This window comes from Rhinoderma darwinii, chromosome 7 (assembly GCF_050947455.1).
Source record: "Rhinoderma darwinii isolate aRhiDar2 chromosome 7, aRhiDar2.hap1, whole genome shotgun sequence".
Lineage (NCBI taxonomy): Eukaryota > Metazoa > Chordata > Amphibia > Anura > Rhinodermatidae > Rhinoderma > Rhinoderma darwinii.
In genome coordinates, this window is record NC_134693.1 from 31,520,711 (window position 1) to 31,538,281 (window position 17,571).

The 17,571-nt window shown below is 43.2% G+C and overlaps 2 protein-coding genes across 4 annotated transcripts in view; one reads left to right on the plus strand and one right to left on the minus strand.

The window, feature by feature from the left end:
* SHCBP1L (SHC binding and spindle associated 1 like) overlaps window positions 1–1,988 on the plus strand; it is a 79,872-nt gene extending 77,884 nt beyond the window's left edge. The window contains exon 10 of the mRNA XM_075833125.1: window positions 1,079–1,988. Coding sequence (XP_075689240.1) covers window positions 1,079–1,327 — 249 coding nt within the window. The 3' untranslated portion in view covers window positions 1,328–1,988. The remainder of the gene's footprint in view (window positions 1–1,078) is intronic.
* Window positions 1,989–11,984: 9,996 nt separating this feature from the next.
* DHX9 (DExH-box helicase 9) overlaps window positions 11,985–17,571 on the minus strand; it is a 39,367-nt gene continuing 33,780 nt past the window's right edge. For all 3 annotated transcript variants that reach the window (XM_075833127.1, XM_075833126.1, XM_075833128.1), the window contains 3 exons: window positions 16,750–16,865; window positions 13,953–14,153; window positions 11,985–12,514 (listed from right to left, as the gene is read on the minus strand). In XM_075833127.1, coding sequence (XP_075689242.1) covers window positions 12,181–12,514; window positions 13,953–14,153; window positions 16,750–16,865 — 651 coding nt within the window. In that variant the 3' untranslated portion in view covers window positions 11,985–12,180. The remainder of the gene's footprint in view (window positions 12,515–13,952; window positions 14,154–16,749; window positions 16,866–17,571) is intronic.

A 17,571-nucleotide genomic window follows, 5' to 3' on the forward strand; every position in this document is an offset into this window, starting at 1 on the left:
AATGCCCCCCATATCAGCTCCCCATACAGTATAATTCCCCCATATCAGCCCCCATGCAGTATAATGCCCCCCATCTTATCAGCCCCCATGCCATATGAGCCCCTGATGCAGTATAATGCCCCCCTACCATATCAGCCCCCATACAGTATAATGCCCCCATATGTGCATAATAGAAAAAGAGCATAATTACTTACCTATCCCCGTTCCCACGTCGGATCCTTCGCCTCCTCCGGTGTGTGCTATGAGGGACCCGGTGCAGACAGGCGCGATATCGCTACATCCTGCCTGCCTGCGTCGAGCCGCTGAGGGCAGGGTGAATGCTGGACCAAGAAGACGTCCGCTCCTTGCTCCAGCATTGAATGGAACCGGGACCTCGGTGAGTGACTCGCGACCCCCCCGGAGGTCTTCACACGACCCCCAAGGGGCACGCGACCCACAGTGTGTAATGTATTGTGTTGTATTGTGCAGTTTGCGGTGGAGAGAGGTGGGGGGGGCTGCAATTTAACGGGTCCCCCCTCAACACAATATATTACAACAACACAATACATTGCATTACATTACAGACTCTGCAGCTCACCTGGAGTCCTCCGCACCGGCTCTTCCACTGCACCGGCAGGAAAACGTGTCCCGTTACAACACGGTCACATGGTACACGAAGTGTACCATGTGACCGTAACCAGGAAGCGACGGCTTCACGGCACAGAAAATTTATTTAACAAGCATGCTGTATGGCAACAGGGGGCACGTGGGCTCCCCAGGCTTAGGGGCCCGGTCGCAACTGCGTCCGCTGCGACCCCTATAGCTACCCCACTGGGTCTCAGTACATCCAAAATGTCTCTGACAAATCAAGTTTTGCGAAAGTTCAGTTACTCTAATTTTCCAAATTTGCTTTAGAGCACAAAAGTCCACCTTCACAAAATTTGCTATATAATATTAATTACAACAAACTGCCATTTTACCAGCATGCATTGCTATAGGTTGCAAGTGACAAATTGACAGATGCTGTCAATTTTATGCAGCACATGTCAATGAAGGTGGCCTCGTGCTTTAAAAAAGTTTTAATATGTTTTATTTAAAGGTTATTCCTGCTCCAGTAGTGAAGTTGAGCAATAATCACATTTACAACAACAATGGCTATGGCATTACGATTGTGCAGCCCAAGAGGGGAATGGTTAGAACACTGGATTTTATGATGGAAGACGCAGCAGCTGGAGACAAAAGGGAGGAAGATATATTGACTACAGCTATAGAAAGTCTAAAGCTGGACATTGACAGTAACCGACTAGAAGAAAACTCTCTGGGAAATGTTGGAACAGTCTTGATTTAGACGCAAGTAGCTGAATGCTGGGTGGTGTGACATGATTTCTAAAAGTTTTAATTGGAGATTAGTTAGAAAACATCCAGTTATTTAACCAAACATCTGTCTACCTTAATTGCAATTGTAAGCATTTTTATTCATCTTTGGGAATTGGTTCATTCAATAGGAAATTAATTGTTTGGCTTTTTAATTTTCTGATAGCAAATAGAACATAAAAATAGTTTCTGAAAGTTTTTTGTCCATGATGTATTCACAATTGTTGGCGTTATTTAACCGAATAATAATCAGTTTACATTTCAACATGAAGTAGAGTATTTTAAATGCATAGACTTTAATTGGGGCTGTAGTGTGAGCCAGCTACACATTTTACATTAGAGTAGTCATCATTTCTGTCATTTCATTAGTAGGATAGCGTTGTCACCCATCTCATAGAAGATAAACAATAAGTTAGAGGGCTGACATTTGGCATTTGACAAGAAGCTGTATTTTTTTTAAAATTATTTTAGATGTTATACAAGACCTAGACTACAACTAGCAATGCTATTGGCATTAGATACATCAAATAATCTTAGTGACTATGAAAAACATGGGTTACTGTGAAAAATAAAAGCTAAGAAGGTGGTATATTAGTTTTATAAGCTTGAAAATGCAAATAAAAAGAAAAATTGAACAGCGCTCCATCATTTACTATATTTAACCGAAGTATATTTTAGGAGCAATACTTCTAGGGCAAAACACCACTTTAATACACCATGAGGTACATTCGGGTAGATGTTTGAAAACGGTTGCAAAGTGTAGCTGCTCATAGCAACCAGTTAGGTTACATTTGTCTACCAATGGGCGTCTGAAAAACGATGTGAAATCTGGTTGGTTGCCATGGGCAATTACTGCACTTTGCACCAGTTTTGAAACATTTTCCTCAGCGTGAGCATATTTCTATTGACTCCATATCTATGTATACAAGGCCTTAGTTTAATGGTCATAACTGTCCCAGGGCGTATTTACACCTCCGTACAGTATAAAATATATATTGTACTCTTCCATTTATCTTTAGCTCAAGGTAGAAACTAAAACTACTCTAACCTCCTGTTGGCCACATGCACAACATACATTGCAGTACAAAGTTGTGATAAATACAGGCCTAAAAAAAGGCTTCTGAGCCTTCAACATGGAGTGGAACACCCACTTCGATCAGCCACACTCCATCAGAACTGCGGCCTCACCAGCCATGCCGTTAAACGTAGGTATGGAAATTTGGATCGAAGAAAGCAGATTGTGCCGAAAAGGTAAGCTCCAGAGAATGTCGGCTAGTGGCGCCACCACGTCGGTGAACCAACAACGGTACGGCCAGTACGGAGCGACGAGGGTGGCTTGAATTTCCTCTGCCTTGATCCTCCGGAGGAGCTTTATAAGAAGAGGCAGAGGGGGATGCATGTAAATCATGCTGAAGTGATGCAATGGGGTAACCAGAGCAGACAACATAAGCCTTAGGATTTTAAGACAGGTAAATGAAAAGGGGATCTGGCAATTGAGTCGAATAGTCAGCAAGTCCACGTCCGGCGTGCCGCACCTGGAACAAATCTGTATGTATACCTTGTGATAAGGGACTCATTCCTCTGGGTCGACCCGTACGCTACTAAGATAATCCATTACCCAGTTTGTGTGTGGTGTTATCTAAGCCCCGGCAGACATGAAAGTTCACTAATTAAACCCTGTTCCAGGCTGCCAATGTTTATACACGTGACAACTGCATGGGGCATCGGCAGTTGAAAAGTATATAGCCGTATGTCAGTCGTGAAGGGGATAATGTCTACGGAGGTTCGGCAGTCCCCCTGTTCCATGGAGGCAACAACCGACTGGAGGGCTCCATGCATAAATTATGTATTTTGACAAAGACATTCAGCAGTTTGAGATCCAGAATTGGGAACAACAAAGATTTAAGTAAAACCTTGAAATTCTTGGTCTGGAGGAACTGGGGCAATGACTCCTTGACTCAAAAGTTTAATGCTTAAAACAAAGGGCGGCTGTCTTGGTAGGCGATGGAGGGGGTGTGGATAGGTAGAAACTGTCGAGTGTACTATGGGAACAAGACTTCTCGCACCTAGTCGTCCGAGATGTGAGGGAGGCAGACATCCTTGCAAAGTAGAAATCTGCCCCCATCAGACGGAACTGGTCTTGCCAGCTGCAGGCTTAGAATCTGAATGGAATGAAAACAAAGCCCCGGTATTCTGGGAGTAGGAGTAGGACAAGCTTTAGTTAGAGGCAGGCGAGTGCTTTTCCCACCTGTTGCTTCCGAGATGACGAGACAGGTCCCACAGAGAAGAGAAAGGAAGACCCATCAAGAAGCGTTTAAAAGCAGTGTTGGCAGACCAGCATATGAGCTATGCCGGCGGGAAGAGGAGGCACAAGGCGTCCAGGGAGGTTTCGCACAGATATTTGGTAGCGTTAGACATTTGTTGAGAAAGTTCAACAGATCTTCAGTGGGCGGCCCCTTCTGACCGTGACTGAGCTAACGATCTCATTTAGAAGAGGCTCTGTTGACCCATGTGGAAGCAGAGATTGTCCTCAAGGCTGAGCCAGCTGCTTCGAAAGGGGACCTGGAGTAGGATTCTAAGCGGCGGTCCTAGGGATCGCAAAATGGGGCGGAGGATACAATAGGAATAATAGTGGTCTTTGCCAGACGAGAGACTTTGCCCTTTTAGAGGAAATATCCTCTGGAAAAGAATACATAAGATCCAGGCAAGAGATCTGGGCAAATTTCTTGTTAGAAGGTTTCCATTTCTTGGAGTATAGCTCTTTAAACTCTGAAAAAGGGGAAAGGTTTGTGAGATCGTGTGGAACGGAAGAAAGTGACCACCCTGAGGGAGAAAGGTGTGCATCTGTGAGGTGTAAGGTGTCTTTGAACGCGGTAATGAGACTGCCCAACCCCAGAGGATAATTTGGAGGATTGATTGGAATTGGAATCCAAAATTTCACCTTCAGACTAGAGTTCCCTATGAGAGGAATAAGCTGCAGTGCTTCCCTGGAGGGGAGACAAACCAGGCAGGAGATACGGACCAGTTAAGAAGGTCTGCCATGGTAAGATGTGGAGTTCCCAGAAGGTTGGTCAGAAAGACATACCAAGATGCCCATCATGGACTAGGTGACAAAGAGGTCACCGACGACCCTGAAGAGGGAATGAGCCCACTACATGTTGGCATCGCTCAGGGGTGGCTGGGCCAGACTCTTGGCCTTAAGGCCGGCTTGCATTGCATAGAGGAATAACATGACCACAAGAAATTTTTGGCCACATGTGGAACAGACGAAGTGAGTTACATAGGGAGTATTCTCCTCTGATGTCTGACATGGCAGTATAGGGGTCACTAGTAAACTAAAGCAGCAGTACTCTTCTGTTCGGCAGACTCATGTCTGGCTAACCGCTCACCCACCGCAGGATGGTGACAATTTTTTTTCTCGCTGAGCCTCTTACTGGCCCCTTCTACTGTGGGGGATTGTTGTCCTATGATTAAATATGACTTTCTTGCAGATGTCTAGCCCACCAGCTGAAGGATCTGTGAGAGGTGCCTCGAAGAGGAAGTAAAAAAACAGGACCTGAAACAATTACCATCAGCCAATTCTGGATGAGTATTTTGATTATTCTTATGCAAATTGTATGTCTATGGAGGAATCTCGCTTAGAAACAGAGGCAAAGAGTTTTTTCCTCATGGTTTAAAGGCCAGTTAATTGAGACTCAAGGAAGGCTCTGCAACTGTTGGCCAGACCTCCAGAAACCACACAACGGGTAGAGATCAGTCAATTTCTGAAAAATAGGGGCTTGCTGTCCATGCTATTTTTTTTTATTATTAGCGGACTCTTCTTCTTTAGACTCGGAGCTGGAGGAGAAGTTTTTGTTCAAAAAGAAGCTTATCAAGTCTGTCAAAGCTGCGATTAAAGTGGAAGTTCCTATAGAAGCGCAGAAATCCCTCTTACTTTCTGAGAAAGAAATCTAGGGTTTTCCCTCTCATCCAGTCCTGGAGTCTGTATTAGGGTATGTTCACACGTAGTTTTTTCAGGCGTATTTCTGAGCGTAAATGCCTTGAAAAATTCCTTGCAATACACCTTAAAAATACTAGCAAAACACCTATAAACCGCTTTCCATTCAATTCAATAGGAAATACACTGTGCTGTTCACATGGTGTATTTTCATGCTGCTGAATAAAAAAAAAAGAAACTTAAAAAAAAAAAGTAGCATGTCACTTCGAGACATTTTTGGATATGATTTTCCATTGACACTATGAAAAACACCATTAAAAAAAAACTTAAAATGAAGAGGCTTCACTTTCAGCTTCAAAAACGCCTTGAAATCAGAGGCCATTTTTCCTTGAAAACAGCTCCGTAATTTTCAGCCACTTTTTTCCTACATGTGAACATACCCTTAAGCCCTGTTCATACAGAGTTGTTTGGTACTGATTTTGACACGGAAACCGTGTCAGAATCAGTGCCAAAAATGGCCGAAATCGCCCCCCCATTGATTTTAATGGGAGGCAGAGTGGTTTTTTTTCCCCCCGCTGCATTTTTTACCCGCAGTCCTTTCCTTGCATTAGCTTTAATGGCCGCAGGCTAAAAACACAGTAAAAATCACATGGAAAAAAGCACAGGCCGTTTAAAATCTGCTTAAAAAATTCCTGAATCATTCAGTATTTCCAGCAGAGGACTCAACTCTCCTTAGGAACCCCTTAGATAGGAAGGCAGATAGTGCCTTGAAGAGGATCTCTTCCTCTGCAGCATCGTTCAAGGCCTCACTTGCTACAGTACCAGTTGCTAGGACCCTTAGGCTTCATGCACACGGCTGTGTATTTCGGCCACAACTCATCCGCAAAAATGCAGATGAATTGCGGACCCATTCATTTCTATGGGCCCATGCACACGACCGTGGCTTACATGGACCGTCAATTGCGATCCGGCCCCATTGCAATAAATGCACATCTTGTGCGTGCATGGTCCGTGATTGCGGACGGCCCGCAGATGACACTCCTCGGGTTTCCGTGCAATAATCACAGATCGTGCACATTGCTACGGCCAGGTGTATGAAGCCTTAGAATCTGGCTTATGAGTTCAAAACAAGGGCCCCCAGGGAACACATCCTAGTCGATTCAGACTATAAAATCTGCCTCTGAATTTTAGTGTGATTTCCCTCTTGTTGCTCTGCGTCTCTCTTCCAAGCAGCTGGCCTTTTGTAATTCAGCTAGACATGCCATCTGGCTCATACGCTGGAGCAGTGACCTACCATCTAAGGGTATGTTCACACGGCGGGGGTCCGTAACGGCTGAAATTACGGGGATGTTTCAGCCTGAAAACATCCCCGTAATTTCAGCCGTACCGGCATGTGCAGGCGCTTGAACGCCGCGTCCATTACGGCCGTAATTAGCGCTGCTATTCATTGGAGTCAATGAATAGCGGCTCCAATTACGGCCAAAGAAGTGACAGGTCACTTCTTTGACGCGGGCGTCTATTTACGCGCCGTCATTTGACAGCGGCGCGTAAATAGACGCCTCGTGTGAACAGACAAACGTCTGCCCATTGCTTTCAATGGGCAGATGTTTGTCAGCGCTATTGAGGCGCTATTTTCGGGCGTAATTCGGGGCAAAAACGCCCGATTTACGTCCGTAAATAGGCCGTGTGAACATACCCTAAGAGTCATTTTTGTTCATTATCATTTCTGCGAGGTCATCTGTTTGGTGACCAACTAACAAAAGATCCTAAAGTGCCTTAAAGAGGCTCTGTCACCAGATTATAAATTCCCTATCTTGTACATGATGTGATCGGCGCTGTAATGTATCTACAAAAACAGCAGTGTTTTTTTTAATTTAGAAAAACGATCATTTTTGACAGAGTTAGGACATATATTAGCTTTATGCTAATGAGTTTCTCAATGGACAACTGGGCGTTTTACTTTTTGACCAAGTGGGCGTTGTACAGAGGAGTGTATGACGCTGACCAATCAGTGTCATACACTTCTCTCCATTCATTTACACTGCAGATAGCCATATAGCTATATCGCTATGTGCAGCCACATAAACACACTATAACATTACTGCAGTGTCCGGACAATGAATATACATTACCTCCATCCAGGACGTGATGTGTATTCAGAATCCTGACCCCTTCTCTGCACGTCTCTGTGATTTACAGCATAGCATAGCATGCGTAGTCTCGCGAGATTACGCTGTAAACGATCATTTACAGCGAGATCTCGCTGTGCTGTAGTCTCACAGACGCTATAGAAGTGGTCAGGATTCTGAATACACATCACGTCCTGGCTGGAGGTAATGTATATTCATTGTCAGGACACTGCAGTAATGTTATAGTGTGTTTATGTGGCTGCACATAGCGATATAGCTATATCGCTATCTGCAGTGTAAATGAATGGAGAGAAGTGTATGACGCTGATTGGTCAGCATCATACACTCCTCTGTACAACGCCCACTTGGTCAAAAAGTAAAACACGCCCAGTTGTCCATTGAGAAACTCATTAGAATAAAGCTAAAATAGGTCATAACTCCGTAAAAAATGATTGTTTTTCTAAATAAAACACTGCTGTAATTTACATTACAAGCGCCGATCACATCATGTACAAGATGTGGAATTTATAATCTGGTGACAGAGCCTCTTTAATGAGGAAAAGGACCTTTTTTTTCTTCAGGGAGGAGATATCAGCCTACTTGTCCTTCAAGAGCTTCATCTTCTAGGTAAAGTGGTTATTTTCATCCCTACGTGAGGCAGAACTCGGGAAGAAGGAAGCCACAAGGTGAGAAGGGCCAGAAGTAACCACCTACTTTCAAACAAAGATTGATTTCTGTCGCCAGAGGTCTGTGTCCTCCAGTAGATGCAAGACTCACTTTTTCACATCTGGCAGAGCTCCACTTTCGATGCCTGGGTATTAGAGATCAGAGTACCGTTTAGAATCTGCTTACCGTGGATAGTAAGAATTTGCCTACCGTCCACGTCAAAGATTTATTATCAATCCAGCTGGTCGGCCTCAGGTTCCGGTTCGCCTTAAAGAATTTCTGAACAAACTGGCTTGGAACCGGTTCCAGAGCAAAATGGTTCTAGCAGCAGCTCTGCAGTGTATTTGTCTACTTCCCTAAGTAGACTGCCTGCTAAAAGCAGCTTCTCCAGAGACACATCCAGGTTGTAATAAGATGTATAGAGATACATGGATTCATTGTCAACTGGGAGAAGTCCATTCTTTCCCCAACTGTATCTCTGAAGTTAATGAGCATGCAGATAGACACCAGGGCCCTGAAAAAGTTTCTTCCTTCAAAGAAGATCCAGGCCATCCGTCAAGGAGTCCTGTCTGTCGATCTTGTACAGTTGCAGTTTTTTCATCAAAGACGCTATGAGGGTATTGTGCATACTAACTGCTTTCATAGAGGCAGTACCCTGGGCCAGAGCCGATCTCAGGCAGAGATTTTGAGAACTTGGAACGGAGAGCCAGCTGGTCTATTCAGGAGGATTTCAGTGTCTCCCAGGACGCCCTCAGATTTTGGATGAAGAAGCAGCATCTTCAGACGGGAGATCATTCGCTCCCCAAGAATGGATCGTATTAACTACAGATGCCTCCAGCCAGGGCTGGGGAGCTCACCTAGAGGACTCTTGGACCCAAGGTCAGTAGTTCCACCAGGACAGGAAGAGGTTGCCAAATTTCAGGGAGATGAAGGCAGTGAGACCAGCTTAGATATTTTCAAAACAGGTTAAGGGATTCTGATGTTAAGTTTCAGACAGACAACCTGGTAAGTTTTTTGTTTTTTTTACCTCAACAAGCAAGGGGGTACCAGAAGTTATCTTCTAGAGAAGGAATGTTGGAAGATTATGACCTGGGCAGAGAGTTATCACGGCAGTCCATAGAGGCAGCGACAACATCTCAGCAGGAAAGCGAAATGGGCGGCAGACTTTCTTAGACAAAAAAGCCTGGATCCGGCAGAGTGGTATCTTCATCCAGACTTTTTTCAGATTTGTCAGTTGGGGCACCCCAGGCGTGGATCTCTCCTTAACCACAAGGTTCTAGCCTACGTGGCCGGAGCGCAGGATCCCAGGGCCTCCGCAGTTGACACCCTGGTCACTCCTTTTGAGGGCTTTGATCTCCTGCATCTTTTTCAACTCCTTCCGCTCTTGCCCAGAGTTCTCAAGAGAATCTAGAGGGAGGGCGTTCTCGTCACCCTGGTAGAGCTGGACTGGTTTACACCTGGCCAATCTGCTCACGGACAAGCCTTGGCATATTCCACCTTGACCCGACCTCCTTTCATAAATTTTGCTATTCCACCCCACTTTACATCAGATGCGTTTAATGTTGTGGCTGTTGGGGTTGTTTTTAAGAGCATGCGGTCTCTAAACAAGTAATCCAGCCAACGCCGGCGACCATTGGGAAGAACATGGGTCCTGAATCCAGATTGACCTCCGTGAAAAGGATATTAAATGCAGCAGCGGTTTAATGCTCGACTGCCGGGGGGTGCACTGAGGAGGAACAATTGGTTAGAGGGAGGGAGCTCTGCACGGTCTTGCTTTGGTAAGAGCAGTTCACATCTGACTGCGTCAGTCTTTTCCGTGCTCCGATATGCTTTTTCTCAGATTCCTCGTTCTACCCGATGGGCCGAGTAAAAAGGAGTTGGCAGCGTCCAAGGCTACCACTGCTTGTTGGATCTGGTCTGGTATTTCAGAAGCCTGTTGGTCTAAGGGTAAAATTCCTTCCTTTCAGGTTACTGACCATTCCACAAGGGCTGGTGGTGACTCCTGGGCAGCACAGCATCTAGCTTCAGTTGCTTAGGTCTGCAAGGCCGCTAACTAGGCTTTGGTGCACACCTTAACAAATTTTGTCAAATCCATTCTTTGGCCTCCTTTGATGCCAGTCTGCATCACAAGTTACTGCAGGCAGGGTAAGCGGGTCATATTGCTGTTTCTTAAATTTTCCTTTCCCACCCTCTGGGACTGCTTCGGACATCCCATGGTGCCATGTCCCCAATGATATTAACAAGAAAGTTGGATTTTTGTACTCACAGTAAAAGGGGATTTCATGGGGAGTACAAAAACCCATTATTATTTTTTTATTCAAGAAGCTTTATTAAATTTATTTGCATAGATGTTATCTATACAAGTATGAAAAAAGGGGTGATCTTAAAAGCTCAGTTCCAACTGAGAAACATTGCTTGGACTTATGTTCAGTCTTTCAATTCCCAAAAGGCTTTTTATTAAGTTAAGTGTATGCCATTAAAAAAATATGGAATTTAATTGCATTCAGAGGGAGATTCAAAATGAAGCACCTTCAGGAGAGTTATCAAGATCATGTTGCCAGGTGGACTCCTGCCTCTACTTACCAGTCTGGTAAGTACCTCAAAGTCACATCTGGCTTCCTCTGTGCATAAAGCTTTCTTATAAATGGGTCTCAGCATCTAACAGGACTAGTGGGGCACAGGGCTGTATGGCAAAATAGGGATGCTATTAAATGTTGATGCTATTGTGAGCCATCTAGAATGGTCAATTAACACACAGTATATTAGAAACATGAAATAACTTTATTGCACAAAAATACACAGAATATATCCATAAAAGTTAGAACCATGCAATGCAAAACGTGTCCTGCAGGTTGAAGCAAACTATGGGGAGACATGATAACATATAATATAAGAACCAGGAGAATATGATATATGTATAATAAATATGTTCACCTGAAATGATAGTATTACCATATAGCTACCTGGAATGATTGTATATAAATGCGATAGTACAAGCTAAGGCCAAAATATATGGCCATGTATCAGCTTACCCATGTGTGGTTGCTCCTGCTACCTGCAGAGACACCGAACCCGACGCGCGTTTCGGCAGGAATGCAACCACACATGGGTAAGCTGATACATGGCCATATATTTTGGCCTTAGCTTGTACTATCGCATTTATATACAATCATTCCAGGTAGCTATATGGTAATACTATCATTTCAGGTGAACATATTTATTATACATATATCATATTCTCCTGGTTCTTATATTATATGTTATCATGTCTCCCCATAGTTTGCTTCAACCTGCAGGACACGTTTTGCATTGCATGGTTCTAACTTTTATGGATATATTCTGTGTATTTTTGTGCAATAAAGTTATTTCATGTTTCTAATATACTGTGTGTTAATTGACCTCTCTTTATAGGATAGACTTATGAATTCATAGGTCAATGCACCAAGTTCATTACTTGGTTTTCATTTAAACCAATTGTTTCTGGCCATCAGCTCTTCAATTGGTTTGTCCCTGAATGTACAAATAGGCCATTTAGAATGGGTGCAGTTAAAGTGACCCTGGATTTAGTGATTTGCTGGGCGCTTCTTTTCTTTTGGTGTTGCATTTAGGCTACATATATGCAAATAGGATTGTTCACATTAATTTCCCAGAATCTAGTGATCAAAGGGTGAAGGGGAGAATCACTGAATATGTTTAACGTTAACAGTTTTCATTTAATGGAAAATACTTATGCTTCCTTCCCATCATTTCCTATAATTAAAGCAGATTTACATTCGCTTAGATATACAAAGTTTTCTACCAAATATAGGAATGCCGATTGCTTAATATAAAGGATTATTTATTTTTTTCAAATATTTTTTTTTAGCTTTTCTGGAACAAAAGACGCATTAAGATCAAGATTAAAAAGCAAATTAGCTTGCCAATTTCTTTATTGGCTACAGTGAAATAATAAAATACAAAAAAAAAAACAAAAAACACATTACAATTTGAACAATGCTTGTACAGAGGACTCGTCTCCTGCCTTCAACAGCAGAAAAATACACAAAATCTTCCATGGTAAACTTAAGTGTGCACGAAACAAAGAAACTGAAGTCTTCAGAACCCTCCACGTGACTGGCCCCTGAAACCACTTCCACTTTGATTTCCTCCAAAGCCACCACCTCGTCCTTGGTATCCACCTCTGAAGCCACCACCCTGATTTCCTCCTCTGTATCCACCGCCTTGATTTCCACCCCTGTAGCCACCTCGGTAGCCGCCTCCTCCTCCAGAGTTACCACCCCTGAAGCCACCTCCTCTGAATCCCCGATAGCCGGATCCTCCATAGCCACCTCCTGAGTTGGAACCACCACGGTAGCCGCCACCTCCTCTGTTACCTTGGTAACCACTATCAAATCGAGCCATCTTAGGTGGACGAGGACCATCTCCAAATCTAGAGACAAATAGCAAAATTATTAATATAAATTGTACTGCGCTCAATTCTGAGTCTTATGTCTGCATAGCCTTTGTGTTTGCTATATTTATCTCTTAAAAGGGTTATGTGGGGATTGAAAAGTATTAGTCTACTCACTGCAGTAGGTGAGTACACTTGCCGATATACATTCCGGTCCCCCGTCGCGCTAATTATGAGATTGATAGATTTTTATAGTGCTGGCGGGGTAAACCTGCTCTTCCTTGATGGCGACATGATGCTTCGTCATGTGACCGGCCCCGCTGTACTCTTTCTAATCAATGTACTACTGCTACATTGATTGCATAGGGTACAGCGGGGCCTGTCACATGACAGAGTGGTATCGACATCAAGGAAGATTGTGAACTAGACTTCCGGTACCCTGTCAGTGCTATAAAAATCTCATAATTAGCGCCACGGGGGACCGGAATGTATATTGCAGTGAGTACACTGCTAATACTTTTTGGTCCCCACATAACCCTTTTATAAGTATGTAGACAAGAATGCTTTTAATAATGTTTAAAAAAAAAATAGAGTTTCAAGTAGTCAACGACTGCCATGGCTTTGAACGTTACATGCCACATTAAATAAAGAAAAAAAGCTGCAAATCTGAAAGGTATCTGTAAAAATGTAGTTTATAACCTCAAATCTTCCATTAGTCCTGTTTACACACAGTATTTTGATGCGTTTTCTACGGCGTTTTTTTTTGTCAAAAAAACAGCAGCCAGATGGAAGACTGAAAGTCTATGGTGAAAATTGAGAATGCTTAAATACATCGCATTTCGATTTGTGCCGTTTTTATCAAAATACATTCTCTAGGTATGGTGTTTTTTTTTTTTCCATTGGCTTCTCTTTAGAACTTCATAAACGCCAGGCCTTAATGTAACATAACAGTGTTATGTGCGTGACACAAGGGTTCAAAATACACCAGCAAGAGAATCCATGTCATGCACCGCACCCTCAGGCACTGAAGAGTTCTTTATTTTTATCTATTCATAAAAAATATGTCACTTTCAGCAAATGTAAACACTTGAACAGTGAAGATGGTTGTATGACATGGAGCAAGTGAACAGACTAAAGCCCACTTTTAATGGCATATCTTACAACAGTATATTTGGAGGGGGAACATGGCGAGAATTGCATTTAAATTTATCAAAAGGAGCACCCCTAAAAAAATATGGGGCGGATCTAGAAATGCCTCCTTTCAAACTTTTTAACACCAGCTTTGTGCATATTTTTGATAAATGTGGCGTAAACTGTCTCCTGCAAAACCACACCCGTTCAACACGCCGTAAAAAAAATGGTGCCATTTACATTAAAAATTGGAACAGTAATAAATGTGGAGCATATGAAAGGAACTGTATCTTAAATGAATTCGTTAACTTTGTGTAGTGTCATCCAGAGAACACCAGTTGCTTACCTGGAATTTCCAATTAGAAGATTAATCCCAGCTGTGGATGGCTTGGATAATAAGCGAATCATATTGAGCATTTTCTGATTCATAGGATCCAGTTGAGATAAAATGTCTGGTTGTTTAGTAACTTCTACAACAAGGGCTTCCATTGAAGATTTCAGTGCAGTAATTGATGCTGCATCTTCATGGGACATTAACAGCTTAATCCTGCAAAGTAGACAATTCCATAGTTAAGCACAATATAGTAAATAAGCGCATGATTGTGAGCGCCGCCGTGCAGGGAAAGAACAGTGATGGGGACACATTGCTAAAGCCGTGCTGCAGCCTCTTTAATCTCGGAATTGTGGAGGTCCCTACAGATCAGAAAGTGATGGCATTTTGCTAAGATATAAAATGAAAAACCCATTTAAAGAGGACCTATCACTAGGTCATATAAGTTTCACTGGTTAATTGACCTGAATAGCGCTGCTTCCCTGATTCCAGCGCTGTTTTTTTCCCTGGACCCTACCCATGTTTCAGAGGTATGGACCACTGTTGTGTGGGCTCCATTTATGCTAATTTGTGTAGTTAGCCAAGAGGGCATGAACTACCCTCAAGTTGCCTCATGCTGATTTGTCAGCATCAGACCCAGGAAAGCTAGCTCCACCCTGTTGGCCAAATACAGAAAATTAGGAAATAGGGAGCCAATACAACAGTGGGTCACCTCTGGAATGGGGGTGGGAACCAGGAGAGAGGAAAAAAAAACAGCGCTGGACTCGGAGACAGCGCTATTCAGGTCAATCAGTTCAACTTATATGACCTAGTGACAGATCCTCAAGATTCACATGGAGTTTCAAGAGATTCGATTATATCATAAAAGGGTTTTTGGGTATTGTATAATAAAAAGTTAAGCCACTTTAATATTTTATAATTGTACACTATATAGACAAAAGTATTGGGACACACCACTTGCATTGAATTCAGGTGTTTCATTAGGTCCCATTGCCACAGGTGTATAAAAATCAAGCACCGAGCCAGGCAGTCGCATTTACAAAACATTTGTGAAAGAATGGGTCGTTCTAAAGAGCTCACAGAATTCATGTTTGGTACTGTAATAGGACGCCACTGCTGCAACAAGTCAGATCGTTCATTTCTTCCATCTTAAATATTCCACAAATCAACAGTGAGTGGTATTATTGCAAAGTGGAAGCGTTTAGGAACCACAGCAACTCAGCCATGAAGTGGCCAACCAAACTTACAGAGCAGGGTCCCGAATGCGGATGCGCATAATGCATAAAAGCCAAGCGTTGGCTGGAGTGGTGTAAAGCAGCACAACCTCTGTACTCAGTGGCTGGACTAATAATGCTTCTCTATCTGCCAGTCTGACGGGAGAGTGGGAATGGCAAATGCCAGAACGACGTTACCTGCCTGACTGCATCATGCCAACTGTAAAGTTTGGTAGAGAAGGGATAACGCTACGAGATTGTTTTTCAGGGATTGGCCTAGGCCCCTTAGTTCCTGTGAAGAGAAATCCTAATGCTGCAGCACACCAAGACATTTTGGACAATTGTAGCTTCCAACTTTGTGGGAACAGTTTGAGTTCCGGCCCTTTTCTGTTCCAGCATGACTGTGCCCCAGTGCAGAACGCAAGGTCCATAAAGACATGCTTGGGTGAGTTTGGTGTGGAAGAACTTAACTGGCCCGCACAGAGCCTTGCCCTTAACCCTTTCTAACACCTTTGGCATGAAGTAGAACAGAGACAGCGAGGCAGGCCCTCTCATCCCACATTAGTGTCTGACCTTACAAAATGCTTTTCTGGACGCATAGTCAAAAACACCCACAGACCCCCTACAAAATCTTGTAGAAAGTCTTCCCAGAAGAGTGGAAGCTGTTAAGGGGAACCAACTCCATATTAATGCCTATAGATTTAGAATGGGATGTAATAGCAGCTCCTGTTGGTGTAATGTGTTGGGGGCACTATACTTTTGTCCATATAGGGTATTTTAATTGATCTCATCTTGCGGTCAGTAAATGGAAACATTCTTGTTTACAGCCAAAGTCTGAGACTGTCCTAATCATATCCAACGGACATAGGTGCACTCCTGTTATACTATTGTATATATGTTGTTTATTTGTGAAAATTAAGACAAAAATATTTAAATACCCCTCCACCAGTGGCGGACACAGACAGATGAGGGCCCCTGTGCAAGAACAGTATATGTGCCCTTTGCTCTCCAATATCTCATCATAGATCGCCACTTACATCTCTCTAGCAATCCATTAGTAATAGTTAGCTATAAAATTCATCATCTCAGGCATTTAAATGCAAACTAACAGACAGAAGAAGGATGCTATAAGGTGACAGTGGGCCCTTAACCTACTGGGCCCCGATGCAGCTGCACAGGTTGCACCAATGGTATATGCCTGCCCTGCCCTCCACCCTAAAAAATAAAATAAAATAAAAATGTTAAAAAAAGAACCATCAAACCCAACACGTGACCTCACTCCATAATAAGCCATGCACCTGTGTAAATTGGACACGATCAGGATTGGCTTTCAGCCTCTGAATGTAAACTAGTTTGCTCTTACTAACCGCAAGCCGCAATTTTGGAAATGTCGAGCAATTCAAAGTGTATATTAAAAAGCGGCATTACTCTCCATTATGCATAGAAACCATTTAAAGTAAGAAAAAGAAGTTTCTCCGATTTTACAGTTCAACATATGGGAAAATAACTGGTAGAGCCAGGACAGCTGGCCTTAATTAGAGCATGGAACCCCCTGCACAGGCACAAGGAAAAAATGCATAACACGTCAATACACATACCAATCATCCAAAAGTATTATCTGTCCATCTGACATGACTTTCTTGGAGCCGAAAAGCAGCAGCTGTAAGGGACTCACCATGGTCATCACTTTAGCAGAAATTGCTCTAGTACGGATCTGAAAACATAACACATTTACAGAAACTTATATGAAGTGATAACCATATTGAAAGTAATCAGTAATTTCTCCATCTTTGACTTTCTAACAGAGAACCTTTCACCTCCCCATACATGTGCAGCTGAGCGCAGCAGGTAATAGGCAGGGCTGCACAAACACTGTCTCCTTTATTTACATATCGGTGCCATTATGTTTGGTGCCCGATATGTAAATAGGCCCCTGAACTGTCAATGGGGCGTTTCGATCTAACTAAATGTGATTTTCGCACAGCCGGCATCATTTTGACACTGTTTTTATGTTTACAAACAGAAAAGCACGAGGTGCTTTTCTGTGTTCATTCATTTATTTTACTACTGTAGCGTGCATCACGCGGAAGTGCTTCCGTGTGCCGTGCGCGATTTGCACGTACCCATTGACTTCAATGGGTGCGTGCTGCGTGAAACACGGGCAAGTATAGGACATGTCGTGAGTTTCACGCAGCGCACATACACTGCGTGAAAATCACTGACTGTATGAACGGCCCCATTCACTAACATAGGTCCATGCGACGCGTGTAAAAATCAAGCGCGTATCACTCGTTCGTGTGAATATGGCCTTAACGTGTATATGCTCTTCTGACACGTCATACGCTGATGGAAAATCAGAAGAAGTGTCAGATTATTATTTTACTGAAAGAGTAGTTGTGTTTGAAATTAACTTCCAGCAG